Raw genomic sequence first — 13878 nt, forward strand, 5'->3', positions numbered from 1 at the left:
GGAACCTTAAAATGACACGTTCAGGGACAACTGGGCGACGTCAACTCAGTGACATCCTTTACCAGTTAGGTAATAGTTAGGTTCAAAGAGAAAATCCACAGAATCACCTGCTTTATGAGAGTCCCAATACGTTGAGAGTAAAGATATTCCTTAAGCCGTACTCGCAGGTCACCTTTTGTATTGTAAATAACATTAGCATACGATTACAATCAATATAATTTATATAAAGGATTAGCAATTTTGGTTGCAGAAGATAATGTAAGGTAGAGTTTGTTCCATTTGCAGAATAAAGTTCGTTTGTCAATTATATAAATTTATTTTCAACATTTTAAATCACATTGTCAATTAAAAAATCTCTTTGAACCTAACTATTACCTAACTGGTAAAGTATGTCGCCAAGTTGTTTCTTTGCCGACTTGTCTTTTCGCCGACATGTCTTTTTGCCGGGTTGTCTTTTCGCCGAGTTGTCTTTTCACCGAGTTGACTGTCGCCCAGTTGCCACTGAACCAAAATGACAAAAGTCTGAAAAGCAGGCTTTATGGAAACGATCGCGAGAGGAAGCAACTGGCAACAGAGGTTGAGACACATGAGGATAACCAAGGATACGCGTAGGCAGAACGCTGAGGGTACACATAAGGCAAGAGATATCGAATATGAAATATTTAAAATTTTTTATATTGTCTTCGACAGTTAACATAAGCTGTAAATAACTAATATAAACAAGGAATCTCCAAATCAACCTAATAAATAATCAGTTACTGGTGGGAATTTACTACGACTGAAAGCCTTTAAGTTTTCAGTATGCATTTCAACCAATAATTAAGATTAGAAGAACTCATGTTTAAAATATAAAAAACATGCATTCAAATGATTTGATCAACTTAAATATACTATACGTTGCTATGTGTTACTTGAAAAACGTTTACAGTATGTGCTATTTTCACAATGATTATTAGACAGTCACACAGAAACAGAACATGTCCTCAAATACGGAGGAGAGCATCTTGTAATGCTTTGCGTTCACTTTAGTATTTTTTTTTTTTTATAAGCACAGTAGGCCAATTTTCTTTTGTTCATGGAACTTTGTAATCTCACACAGAGATGAATGTTGGTCAGTTAGGACTGGAGAAGCAGAATCTACAAACACTGATGATGAGCGATTCCAACTGAGGATTCTGTCTTTTGTTTTGTTTTGTTTTTTTTTTCTTTGCTTACAACAGAATTTTAAGTACAGTCTAAGTCGTGGTTGGCACACCTTTATCAGCTGGAGGCAGAGAAATACACCTTGCCTTCAGTAAGCTAGGGTACTTGATTATCTATCTATAATTTACCAGACCTTGCATAGTTTATTTGCCTCTCCATAACATGGTGAAAGCTAAAACTAACCCAAAGGCTAGACTTTAACTTGGACCAAGCATTTGGTATATTTGGTTTACAGGATTAGTCAAAATTATGTTAACATTTAAATGGCAGAAACAATTTATTCACAAAACATACTTCATATGTGCAAGATGATTTACAGGAAAGTATCGCCCTGTTTCAACATACAAAAAACCAATGAGCAACAGTACCTTTCAAAGCCCGGGCACAGATTTCGCGAGGAATAGATGATACCACAATCCTTATTCTGCCCTTCATGTCATTGATATCATAAACTTTCCTGCTATACACGCGCCACGTGCAAAAGTTCGCTGATGACACTGCCATTGTGGGCTGCATCAGGTGTGGGCAGGAGGAGGAGTACAGAAAGTTAGTCAAAGACGTTGTTAAATGGTGGGACTCAAACCACTTACACCTTAACACCAGCAAGACCAAGGTGCTGGTGGTGGATTTTAGGAGGCCCAGGCCCCTCATGGACCCTGTGATCATCAGAGTTGACTGTGTGCAGAGGGTGCAGCTGGATGACAAATTGGACTGGACTGACAATACTGATGCTCTATGTAAGAAAGCTCAGAGCAGACTATACTTTCTGAGAAGGTTGGCATCCTTCAACATCTGCAGTAAGATGCTGCAGATGTTCTACCAGACGGTTGTGGCGAGTGCCCTCTTCTACGCGGTGGTGTGCTGGGGAGGCAGCATAAAGATGAAAGACGCCTCACACCTGGACAACCTTGTTAAGAAGGCAGGCTCCATTGTAGGATTAAAGTTGGACAGTTTAACATCTGTGGCAGAGTGACGGGCACTAAGCAAACTCCTGTCAATCATGAAGAATCCACTGCATCCACTGAACAGGATCATCTCCAGACAGAGGAGTAGCTTCAGTGACAGACTTTTGTCACCGTCCTGCTCCACTGACAGACTGAGGAGATCGTTCCTCCCACACACTATGCGACTCTTCAGTTCCACCCGGGGGAGTAAATGCTAACATTAATTTTATTTTAATTTTTTTCATTTTTATTACTATTTAATTTAATATTGTTTCTTTGTATCAGTATACTGCTGCTGGATTATGTGAATTTCCCCTTGGGATTAATAAAGTATCTATCTATCTTATCTATCTATCTATCTATCTATCTATCTATCTATCTATCTATCTATCTATCTATCTATCTATCTATCTATCTATCTATCTATCTATCTATCTATCTATCTATCTATCTATCTATCTATCTATCTATCTATCTATCTATCTATCTACTTCACCCATACCCCATAACCAGAAATCACAGACAGGGGAGCGTGGAGGCCATGGCAGTGGTCCACCACAACCTATCTGTCGAGATCAACATAATCCATTAGTGTTAACATAATTTTGTCTCTCCCTGTATCAATCTCTTCAGCACTACCAATATTTGCTATTTCGCCATCTACAAGAATGACAAAGCAGGGCATTTTGTAAGGTAAGGCTGTATTGCTTCAACTCTCCTGTAGACGGCCCAGTACACATGTTATCATCGCTGCAGAGATTTGTATACCTCTAAATGGCACAAACAATCCTGATACTGGTCCTCAGTGTACCAGTGATTTACCACAATGAATAATTTTGTACTGCGGTGTCCAGGATTAACCCCTTCACCTCTAAGGACAGGTAACTGACAAAATAAAGTTAGCTCATAATTTGTCTTAATGGGGTGTTGGTCTGCTGAATGCCACTGAAACAACGTCTTCGTAAGTTAGCACTGGTTCTGCAGGTGTCCTGAATCGTATATTAGAGATCTCACACCATGAATCTATTGTTTGTTGTTGCTACCCCAGCTATAACTCTAAAGTCTTTTAGCCTGGGATCTGTTAATTGTAGCAACATGGTATATGTGGTTTACATCTTAGATTAGATTAGGTAAACTTTATTAATCCCAAGGGGAAATTCAGATGCATACTGCAGCAAAAATATAAAAACAATAATAGTCAATCAAACAATATGTAAAAATAAATAAAATACATTTTTTACAGATATGTCAAAATGGTATTTCAAAATAAACTTTACGAATGCCCCGGGTGGAAGCATTGAAATGCCTGAGATGAGAGCAGTGAGCACAAAAGACCCCCCAGTGGCTCTTCCATGGTGGAGTGAGTCTATGGCTACACAAGCTCCAAGAGAGCGCCTCCTGGAGGGGATTTTTCACGATGGCATCCAGTTTTTGCCACCATCCTCTTTTCTACAACAGCTTCCAGTGTTTGCCCTGGGATGGAGCAGACATTCGTGATAAGTTTATCAAAATGTACACACTGAAAACAAGATGAAGGGTGATACTTGTAACCAGATGATTTCTCTTCTGCTTGGATTCTTTACGCCATGTCATCTTCAATTGTGCTGTTTTTGTTTTATTAAGGGATTAATGCTCCAAATTCTGAAAATAGTATCCATTTGTGTCATGTCCTCAATGGACTATTTTTGATTAAACTTCCTGCTCCATTTTGCAGTTACATTAATGGAGTTCCTCTTCTCTTTTCCTTGGCATCTCGAGTCAATGTACAGGTATTGCTACTTTTGTCCACTACAGCCCTTCAAATCCAGATTTTTTATTTTTTTTTCCTCTGATGTCCATGCTGTCGTTACTTTAGCCCCTGCTCCTCCTGAAATGTTAGCGAGCAGAGAAGCGCACATTACTGAAACTTTAGCCAGATTTGACCCAACAAGTCACTGAGATGCTAGCCAATGTAATGAAGTGCCAGGCCAGCATCTGAATCCGTAACCATGCATGGCAAGATGGCAATTATGAAAACATGTGAAAAAGCAACTCTTTTCGGTAGAATTTGTAAACTGTCATTTACTGAAGTTTTTCATTTCTGTTTTCAGTTACCTACAGTTAAGTGAGATCTTTGAATTTTCATTGACTTAAGAGTGTGGGTGCGTGTGAGCGCTGCCCCCCCACAGACTGGTATCCCATATCCAGGACTTGTGCCTTTCTCGCACTCAGTGCTGCTGGGACAGGCCCATTACTGTACAAGTAAATGGAAAAAGCATGTTAAGAATATGGATGGTTAAAATTTCTAATTATACGGCAAAATTGCATATAAACTGTAAGAATTTGTTTCCTGTGCAGAAATAAAACCCTCATTCACAGAAATCCTTTGGAACAGAAGCATTAGGTAAAGCAATCAGCGATGCTGAGCATTTCAGATGAACACTGTAGGTCAAAGGATATTGTTTTCCTCAATGACAGTAATGAGAACATTCAACACCGCGGGTTTACATTTATGTTTCACTTAGCAGATGCTTTTAATAAAAAAGACGATTTAGTGTGAAAGCTAGTAAACGATCCGGGAACCAGCATACGCTTCGAATTATAGGTTTACTTAGTGATTATTGTCGCTTGAACAGAGTTTAGTGACATTCTTACCTTCATGTGTTAATCAGCATGCATCACATCACCACTTTCCGGCACCATCATTAGCGTATATAACTGCCTACCTCAAACCTTATGTTGTGAGATTGTTAAAAAGGTGGACAAATATAAGACATGAATTTACATTACACTCGTTAGGATGAACTTCTCTTAGAGTGTTTTTGCATAATATATTTAACCTCTTGGTGCTTCCGTGCATAAAATATTGATAATCAGTTTAGCACATACAGTTGTGCTTGAAAGTTTGTGAACCCTTTAGAATTTTCTATATTTCAGTATAAATATGACCTAAAACATCATCAGATTTTCACTCAAGTTCTAAAAGTAGATAAAGAGAAACAAGTTAAACAAATGAGACAAAAATATTATACTTGGTCATTTATTTATTAAGGAAAATGATCGAATATTACATATTTGTGAGTGGCAAAAGTATGTGAACCTTTGCTTTCAGTATCTGGTGTGACCCCCCAATAACTGCAACTAAACGTTTCCGGTAACTTTTGCTCATTCCTGCACACCGCCATTCCTCCGTACAGAACAGCTTCAACTCTGGGATGTTGGTGGGTTTCCTCACATGAACTGCTCGCTTCAGGTCCTTCCACAACATTTCGATTGGATTAAGGTCAGGACTTTGACTTGGCCATTCCTAAACATTCACTTTATTCTTCTTTAACCATTCATTGGTAGAACGACTTGTGTGCTTAGGGTGGTTGTCTTGCTGCGTGACCCACCTTCTCTTGAGATTCAGTTCATGGACAGATGTCCTAACATTTTCCTTTAGAATTCTCTGATATAATTCAGAATTCATTGTTCCATCAATGAAGGCAAGCCGTTCTGGCCCAGATACAGCAAAACAGGCCCAAACCATGATACTACCACCACCATGTTTCACAGATGGGATAAGGTTCTTATGCTGGAATGCAGTGTTTTCCTTTCTCCAAACATAACGCTTTTCATTTAAACCAAAAGTTCTATTTTGGTCTCATCCGTCCACAAAACATTCTTCCAATAGCCTTCTGGTTTGTCCACGTGATCTTTAGCAAACTGCAGACGAGCAGCAATGTTTTTTGGAGAGCAGTGGCTTTCTCCTTGCAACCCTGCCATGCACACCATTGTTGTTCAGTGTTCTCCTGATGGTGGACTCATGAACATGAACATTAGCCAATGTGAGAGAGGCCTTCTGTTGCTTAGAAGTTACCCAGAGGTCCTTTGTGACCTCGCCGACTATTACACGCCTTGCTATTGGAGTGATCTTTGTTGGTCGACCACTCCTGGGGAGGGTAACAATGGTCTTGAATTTCCTCCATTTGTACACAATCTGTCTGACTGTGGATTGTTGGAGTCCAAACTCTTTAGAGATGGTTTTGTAACCTTTTCCAGCCTGATGAGCGTCAACAACTCTTTTTGTGAGGTCCTCAGAAATCCCCTTTGTTCATGCTGTGATACACTTCCACAAACGTGTGTTGTGAAGAGCAGACTTTGATAGATCCTGTTCTTGAAATCACACAGGGTGCCCACTCACACCTGATTGGCACCCCATTGACTCAAATTTCACCTTCAAACTAACTGCCAATCCCAGAGGTTCACATACTTTTGCCACTCACTAATATGGAATATTCGATCATTTTCCTTAATAAATAAATGACCAAGTATAATATTTTTGTCTCATTTGTTTATTTGGTTTCTCTTTATCTACTTTTAGGACTTGATTGAAAGTCTGATGATGTTTTAGGTCATATTTATGCAGAGATATAGAAAATTCTAAAGGGTTCACAAACTTTCAAGCACAACTGTAAAGCAGGGTCCTGGGGGGCCACAGTGGCTGCAGGTTTTCATTCCAACCAGTTTCCTAATTGGAAGACAGTTCTTAGTGATAACAGAACTTGGTATTTAACTAAATTTCTTATTAGTGCTTACTTTCATCCAAGACAAATTTTAGTTATATTGTAGAGTTTCCTTCTCTGAGGACATTATCCATATGTTTTGCAGACCAGAACAGATTTGTTCTTCTTGGCCGTTCCCTTTTGTCGCTTATTAATTTCTAAATATTTCATTAACATAAATACTTCATGAAGCAAATTCACCATTGTAAATAGAACATAGTTAGCTGGAGAGCTGGTGCTTTCTTTGTTACTAGTATTTTGTTACTACCTAGTGTCTGGTTAAGAAAACAGGACACAATTAAAACCTAAATTCAGGAGTTTAAAAACTAAAATAGGCAATTAAGGGTTCTGATTCATATGAAGGAAGTTACCTAAAATTAATTCCAAAAAACACATTGATTTAGCAGCAAAAAAAAAATGTTTTAATTAAGAAATTGGTTGAAGTGAAACCTGCAGCGACTATGGCCCTTCAGATGTGTGAGTGAGGATCCCTTCTCTAAATAGACGATTTGGACTCTGTTTGCCTTTGGAAACATAATTCAGTGTTCACTTGATACGATAACATAATTTTATTCTTTAAAGGCTCGTCATTGACTGCTGCGGAGATAGCAGTTAACACAATATCTGAAACTTTACCAATGCATGACCCCGGTCTACCAGTAGATGGCAGTGATGGCACATGATCAGAATTTTACAAGAAAAATGAGATTTTCAGAAAAACGAGTCGTGTTAGGGAGTTGGTTTAAAAAATGAACTAATCACAGGTAATAATTAAACTAATTGAGTAAGTGAGTATGGCAGAACAGATCCTCAGGAAGTGACCCTGACACCTATGGTGTAAAGTGTCTGCTTTCAGTCAGTGTTCACTCATATGCTGTTTCAGTTTTAACAGGCACAGAAGTATACAGAGAAGGGAAGACGTCAAGCCAGTGCCATGAAACTTGTGGTCACATTAAAAGCTTACTTTGAAAAGTATCATTTGCAACAGGTTCCTTTGTACAGAAGCAAGATTTTGATTCAATGCTAAGCATTTTATTTATACATTTGTTTTTCTTTGGTCTCTGCTAGTACTTTAAACATTCTTGTTCTAAACTGCTTGCTTATTTGCTATGTTAGTATACTGTATCTCATCTTGACATGTAGAGAGTTTGTGATTTTCTTCTTCTGCTTTTAATATGCATGTCTAGCACTTTATGGCATTTAACAGAGTGTCTTTTTAATATAATGCAAATTTCAGTTTAATACAAAGTGGGGTACAGTAAGCGGGCTTTGGGGATAATGGGTACTGATTGATTTCTTGTTGAAATTCTCTCTTTAAGTCTCTCTTCTTTTCCTTGCTTTTCCTTGCTAATTTTCCACTCATCAGGTATAGGCAGAGTGTCTTTTGGAGCTTTCTTAGGTAGGTGTTTTTTTCATCGTCTTAAAGAAATCCATTCCTCATGCACTTTACTACTGTGTGGCAATACATTTTAAAGTATTTATCTTTAGGAGAACTTGAATTCTTCAGGCTTATGTGTAAATTACTGAATAGCAGAAACAATTGTACAGTGTCAGCATGCTATTGTGTTTAGAGCTTACTGTAAAAGGTGCTGCAATTAAATAATAACAAAATGTTGTTTATTAACAGTTGTCATGAAAAACAATTCTGTTACCTAACATCACTTCACATCTTTCTAATGGAGTTTAATAAGATTTAAAATGGCTGGTTGATAAGATTAAAAAATGTGTGATATACAGTAGATTTTATTTTTAGATTTTAAGCATTTCAAATGCAAACATCTGTCTCCCTTTTCACTGATTTTGATATTTATTGGTAGTAAGCAGGCCATTCATTTTGTTATTTATGAAATTGATAGATGGATGGACGGACGGACAGACAGACACATGGTGCCATATTCAATAGATACGAAGATACACAAAGTACTATGATAAATTTCAAAAGCCCAATGATAGATAGATAGATAGATAGATATGAAAGGCACTATATAATAGATAGATAGATAGATAGAAGGTGGTCCAGATCTAATTATGCAATTTTCATTATGCTGTAACCTATTAAGTTTATTACATAAAAAATCACCTGAAAAATCCCGGACCATCGAGAAGTGTGCGAACTGACGACATGAAGAATCGTCTTTGCACTAAACTGTAATCGTTCCCACATAAATCAAAGTCATCCAGATGATCTGGATCTGCATAATTAGATCTGGACCACCTGATAGATAGATAGATGGATATGAAAGAGACTATATGATTGACAGATGGATAGATAGATAGATATACTGATAGATAGATAGATATACTGTAATATATATATATAGAGAGAGAGAGAGAGAGAGAGAGAGAGAGGGTGGTCCAGATCTAATTATGCAATTTTCATTATGCTGTAACTTACTAAGTTTATTACATAGAAAATCACTTGAAAAATCCCGGACCATCGAGAAGTGTGCGAACTGACGACATGAAGAATCGTCTTTGCACTAAACTGTAATCGTTCCCACATAAAGTCATCCAGATGATCTGGATCTGCATAATTACATCTGGACCGATTAGATAGACAGCTCTGACTAAACATTATTTTCAGCTGGTGATCAGCCCTGCCATATGTAAGGTGTAGAGGGCACATGGTTTTAAACCGGGCTTAAAGCGTAGCGTACAGAAGAACAAGTTAACAATCTTTAAGTATAGAAGAAGAAGCAAAGAACTTTTTAAGTAGATAGATAGATAGATAGACAGATAGTATTCAGTAGATAGATAGATAGAAAGATATGAAAGGTAGTATTCAGTATAGATAGATAGATAGATAGATAGATAGGAAAGGCACTATATAATAGATGGATAGATATGAAAAGCACTGTATGATAGAGAGATAGATAGTGAGATAGATATGATAGACAGACAAAGGGCATTGTATGGTAAATAGATACTCAAGTGCTTTGGATGAATGTTTATTTTTTCAAAGTAACTTTTTAAATAAAAAATAAGAAAAAATCCAAAGCTTTAATACATTCGATTAACATACACTCGATATAAATAGCTAGATATGAAAGGGCCTGTGTAATAAACTGATTTGTAGATCGATGGATATGAAAGGACTTGTATAATTAATATATAGATATGTATATTCCTAAATTTAACTTTATTTAATAAAAAATAAAAAACACAAGACAATATATTCATTTAGCATACAATCAGAGAGAACTTATATATTAGATAGATACGGCAGATAGATAGATAATAGACAGATTAACAGATTGTGAATTTCCCCTTGGGATTAATAAAGTATCTATCTATCTAATAGATAAGTAGCTTGAAAGGAAATATAAGATAAATAGATCTGAAAAGGCACTATATATTTAATAGTTTATTATTAATTGCTGTAACAGTGATGCATGTTTATTATAATTTGCAAATATCTGTACACTTTTTTAAAGTTAATCTACATTTCATATTCCTAAACAGCCCACTGTCCTAGTTTGAGAGAAGAGCACACATTTTGAAAACAGAATTTAATGTTTCTTCTAAACAATTTTTACTTTTCTTTTAACAAGATCACTTATTTTATTTTTATTTTTTTGTGTGATTGTATATATATTTTTTGTTTTAACTGAAACATTACAATGGATGAGGGTCTTCTGGGACACTGGGGTTGACTAACAACAAAGTAAAAGTAGACATCCAGGGGGCTGTGAGAGGAGAGTGTGTGGTCAGGAAATGCAGCTGAGGGTGCCCGGCGCTGGTCCTGGGATGATTTTCAAACGTGTAAGTTTGGCCAGATGAGTACCTTGTACAGTTTTTTAAATTCTATTCATGCTTGTCCAGCCCAGATTGAATGTCAGCGTGCTCCTTGTAGGGTGACATGACACTTGCCACAGCTGAACATTCTTTTTTTTTCTTTTTCCTCCCACTCTTCTCTAGATGTCATCTTCATCACAACCCTGACCTTCCTATGGAAAGTGTCGGCGATAACTGTTGTAAGCTGTCTTCCTCTTTACATCCTGAAGTACTTGAAGCGCAAGTTCTCTCCGCCAAGTTATTCCAAGCTTACCTCATGAATCTGACTGGATGTCTTATTGTGACACTTTTTCATGGATGCGCCGCTGGGTGCCCGAGAAGGCAAGAATGTCTTTGATTGGGTGAAAACCAGAAGGGTGGACAGGCAAAGCGTATATCCAGGCAGAGCACAAAATGGAGAGAGGGTTTCCCGTGAGTGTAAGACGGTGTGCAGTAATGGACTTTATTAAATGAAGATAACGCAACTGGAATCCGCGTTTTAAACTGTTTAGATTGTCTTCGGTTATTTTTCATTTTGTTTTTTAAGAGCCATTGAACTCCTCTGCCAATGCTTTTTTTTATTTATCAAGCTCATTTACCATAAAAGACAGATAACTTTGCAAGTGGCAACTTTTTTTCCTTTTTTTTTTTATATCTGGAATCATTAACATTAGGATCTCATGACTTTAGAATGCTTTTCCATAAAGTGTTTCGCTGCTAACCTGATTTAACTCGTAAGACGACAATTATTAATAATATTGCACTAAGGTTATTAAGTACAGAATTATGGGAGCACTGTGTTATTTGTTCTGGGAACAACGGTATTGAGTACATTTCCAGCACTCCTCTTTTGTGAAACTTGATGAGCGAAAAACAAAGCCGAAAATGTGCCAGAGTTGCACAAAGTCAGAAGATGCACATTTTGCTTTTCTGGTTTGCACAGATTCCCTGTTTTATCTGCATATCTTGTGTTCCAAGCATACAGTTTTTCGTGCACTTTTCTAAATCAAATATCGTTTCCCCAAGCCTAGTTATAGAGAGAGCAATTTGTGAGTGCGTGTCTGTGTGTGCCCGCCATGGCATGGCTAGCTTTATTATCTGTGTGACATTTTGATTATTAATGACTCATATATCTTGGATTCATCTTTACTTATATTTCTCAGGTAGAAAATATCTTCCTTAAGCTTTGGTGTCATTTTCACAGAAATGCTATTCAGGACATTCAGAAAAGCTAAAGAGTGCATCAGTTTCAGAGTGGGCACCAAGCACTTGACGGCTTTGCATTTTTAGGTTGCGTGAAGTTACTAGAAGCTCCCAGTTTTATTTTATTTTATTTTTTATATTACTCAACATTGAAATCCCACTCCATATTTACAGTTGAACTCAAATCTTGTGCTTGACTCTACAGTAAGAGAGCATTTTACGGTATTCATTTCATCAGTGTTCGACTTCCTGGCGATCACATCATTCCAGTAGAAGCTGTTTCGTTTTGTTGAAGTAAGTTACTGATTTAGTTGTAAATCTTTTTGGACGAGGGGGTTGGTTGATTGGGGGTCTGTTCTTTGTATTTATGAATTCTGCTCTTGGTTAAACAGCAATAAATTTCTTTTTCTTTTTTTTTTTTTGTCCCTTTTTCAAAAAATAAAAATCCAACCATGTCATTTGTGGAAATGTGTAGAATTCCCTCACTTAATCTTCGTATATGTCGGTAAGCGCCATCCTATATCATGTTCAGCTAACGTGAACCTGAGGAGGTAAACGGTGACTACAGTGACCCCTCGCTATATCGCGCTTCGACTTTCGCGGATTTTAAATGTACGCATATCTAAATATATATCACAGATTTTTCGACTGGTTCGCAGATTTCTGTGGACAATGGGCCTTTTAATTTATAGTACATGCTTCCTCAGTTTGTTTGCCCGGTTGATTTCATACAAGGGACGCTATTGGCGGATGGCTGAGAAGCTACCCAATCAGAGCACGTATTACGTATTAAATAAAACTCCTCAATGCTATACGATATGCTTCCCGTGCGGTGCTTCGCAGACTTCAAAGCTCTAACAGCCCGTATTGATTTTTGATTGTTTGCTTTTCTCTGTCTCTCTCACTCTCTCTGCTCCTGACGGAGGGGGTGTGAGCAGAGGGGCTGTTTGCTTAGAAGATACGGACACTCCTCTAAAAAATGCTGAAAGATTACCTTCACATTGATCCCTTCATTGCGGCCACTTAATCGCGGTGCTCGCATACTTAAAAGCCCAGCAGCCCTATTGATTTTTGATTATTTACTTTTCTCTCTCTCTCTGACATTCTCTGCTCCTGACGCGCACTCCTTTGAAGAAGAAGATATGTTTGCAATCTTTTAATTGTGAGAAAGAACTGCCATCTCTGTCTTGTCATGGAGCACAGTTTAAACGTTTGACTAACGGGTGTTATTTCATGTCTAGAGGGCTCTAATGTTAAAAAACGTATTTAGAAGGTCGTAAACAGGTTTTCAATGCTCTAAGTGCGAAAATATTAGATTTATAAATAAAGAATCCTACTTCGTGGAAATTCATTTATCTGTCTGGAGCGGATTAACTGCGATAAACGAGGGTTTACTGTATAACTGTGCGGAGAATATTTATGCAGATCCAAATCGTCTGGATGGCTTTGATTTATGCGGGGAGGATTCTTAATGTCGTCAGTTCACCCACTTCTCGATGGTCTGGTATTTTTCTGGTGATTTTCTATGTAATAAACTTAATAAGTTATAGCGTAATGAAGATCTGGACCACCCTATACTTCTTTGTGACATATGTCACTCTGCGTTATGTTCCATGAGCCTCTAACAGTAGGGAAATTCACATACTTATTATGTACCTGTTTGTCTCATCACTCATAAGCTGAAAGATACTTTCTGGAAAAAAGCAGCTTGAAGGAGTTGAGTGGCTGGTAATCCGTAGTGTCCACTAGCATCACGTGTGGTTTGCAGTCCAGCTGCCAGCTTGCCTCCCACGCCTGTCCTGTATGTCTGTGTAGTTCTCCCAGGGCGAACACTGCCATAGTACGCCTGGCTCGAGCGTGTTTTGCTCTTCGATCAGCTCATGCAGGTACCGGTCTTTCATTTTTCGATTTCCAACTCGTGTGAATTAAAAAATCGAAAGTGGAGGAGTGTCTGTGTAGTCCTATGTGTAGGCACATCAGTTGGGGTCGATTAGCTGATGCAGGTACCCGGCTTTCACTTCTGTATCAAAATCAAGTTTCAATAAGCCAGAGTCTGATTCTGCAATAATATACAATAACTAACATGCAAGTGTTTTCCTTTGCACGTTCACTTTGCTCTCTTGGCCGATGCCGGTGCCATTATAAACGTTTTTTTACTCTATGCTACTCAAACACACGCAGAGATGTAACGTTAAGTCAATGAGTCTTAACAGTTTTCTTAGAAAAGAGAG

General features: G+C 37.8%; 1 protein-coding gene across 2 annotated transcripts in view; it reads left to right on the plus strand.

Moving 5' to 3' along the window:
- atp9b (ATPase phospholipid transporting 9B) overlaps nt 1-12109 on the plus strand; it is a 329584-nt gene extending 317475 nt beyond the window's left edge. Inside the window, exons 29-30 of one of the 2 annotated variants that reach the window (XM_039737704.1) lie at nt 8037-8069; nt 10589-12109. In XM_039737704.1, the coding sequence (XP_039593638.1) occupies nt 8037-8069; nt 10589-10725 (170 nt within the window). In that variant the 3' untranslated portion in view covers nt 10726-12109. The remainder of the gene's footprint in view (nt 1-8036; nt 8070-10588) is intronic. The other variant, XM_039737705.1, reaches the window with a different exon arrangement.
- The last annotated feature ends 1769 nt before the right edge of the window (nt 12110-13878 follow it).

The sequence above is a fragment of the Polypterus senegalus genome, chromosome 15 (assembly GCF_016835505.1).
Source record: "Polypterus senegalus isolate Bchr_013 chromosome 15, ASM1683550v1, whole genome shotgun sequence".
Lineage (NCBI taxonomy): Eukaryota > Metazoa > Chordata > Cladistia > Polypteriformes > Polypteridae > Polypterus > Polypterus senegalus.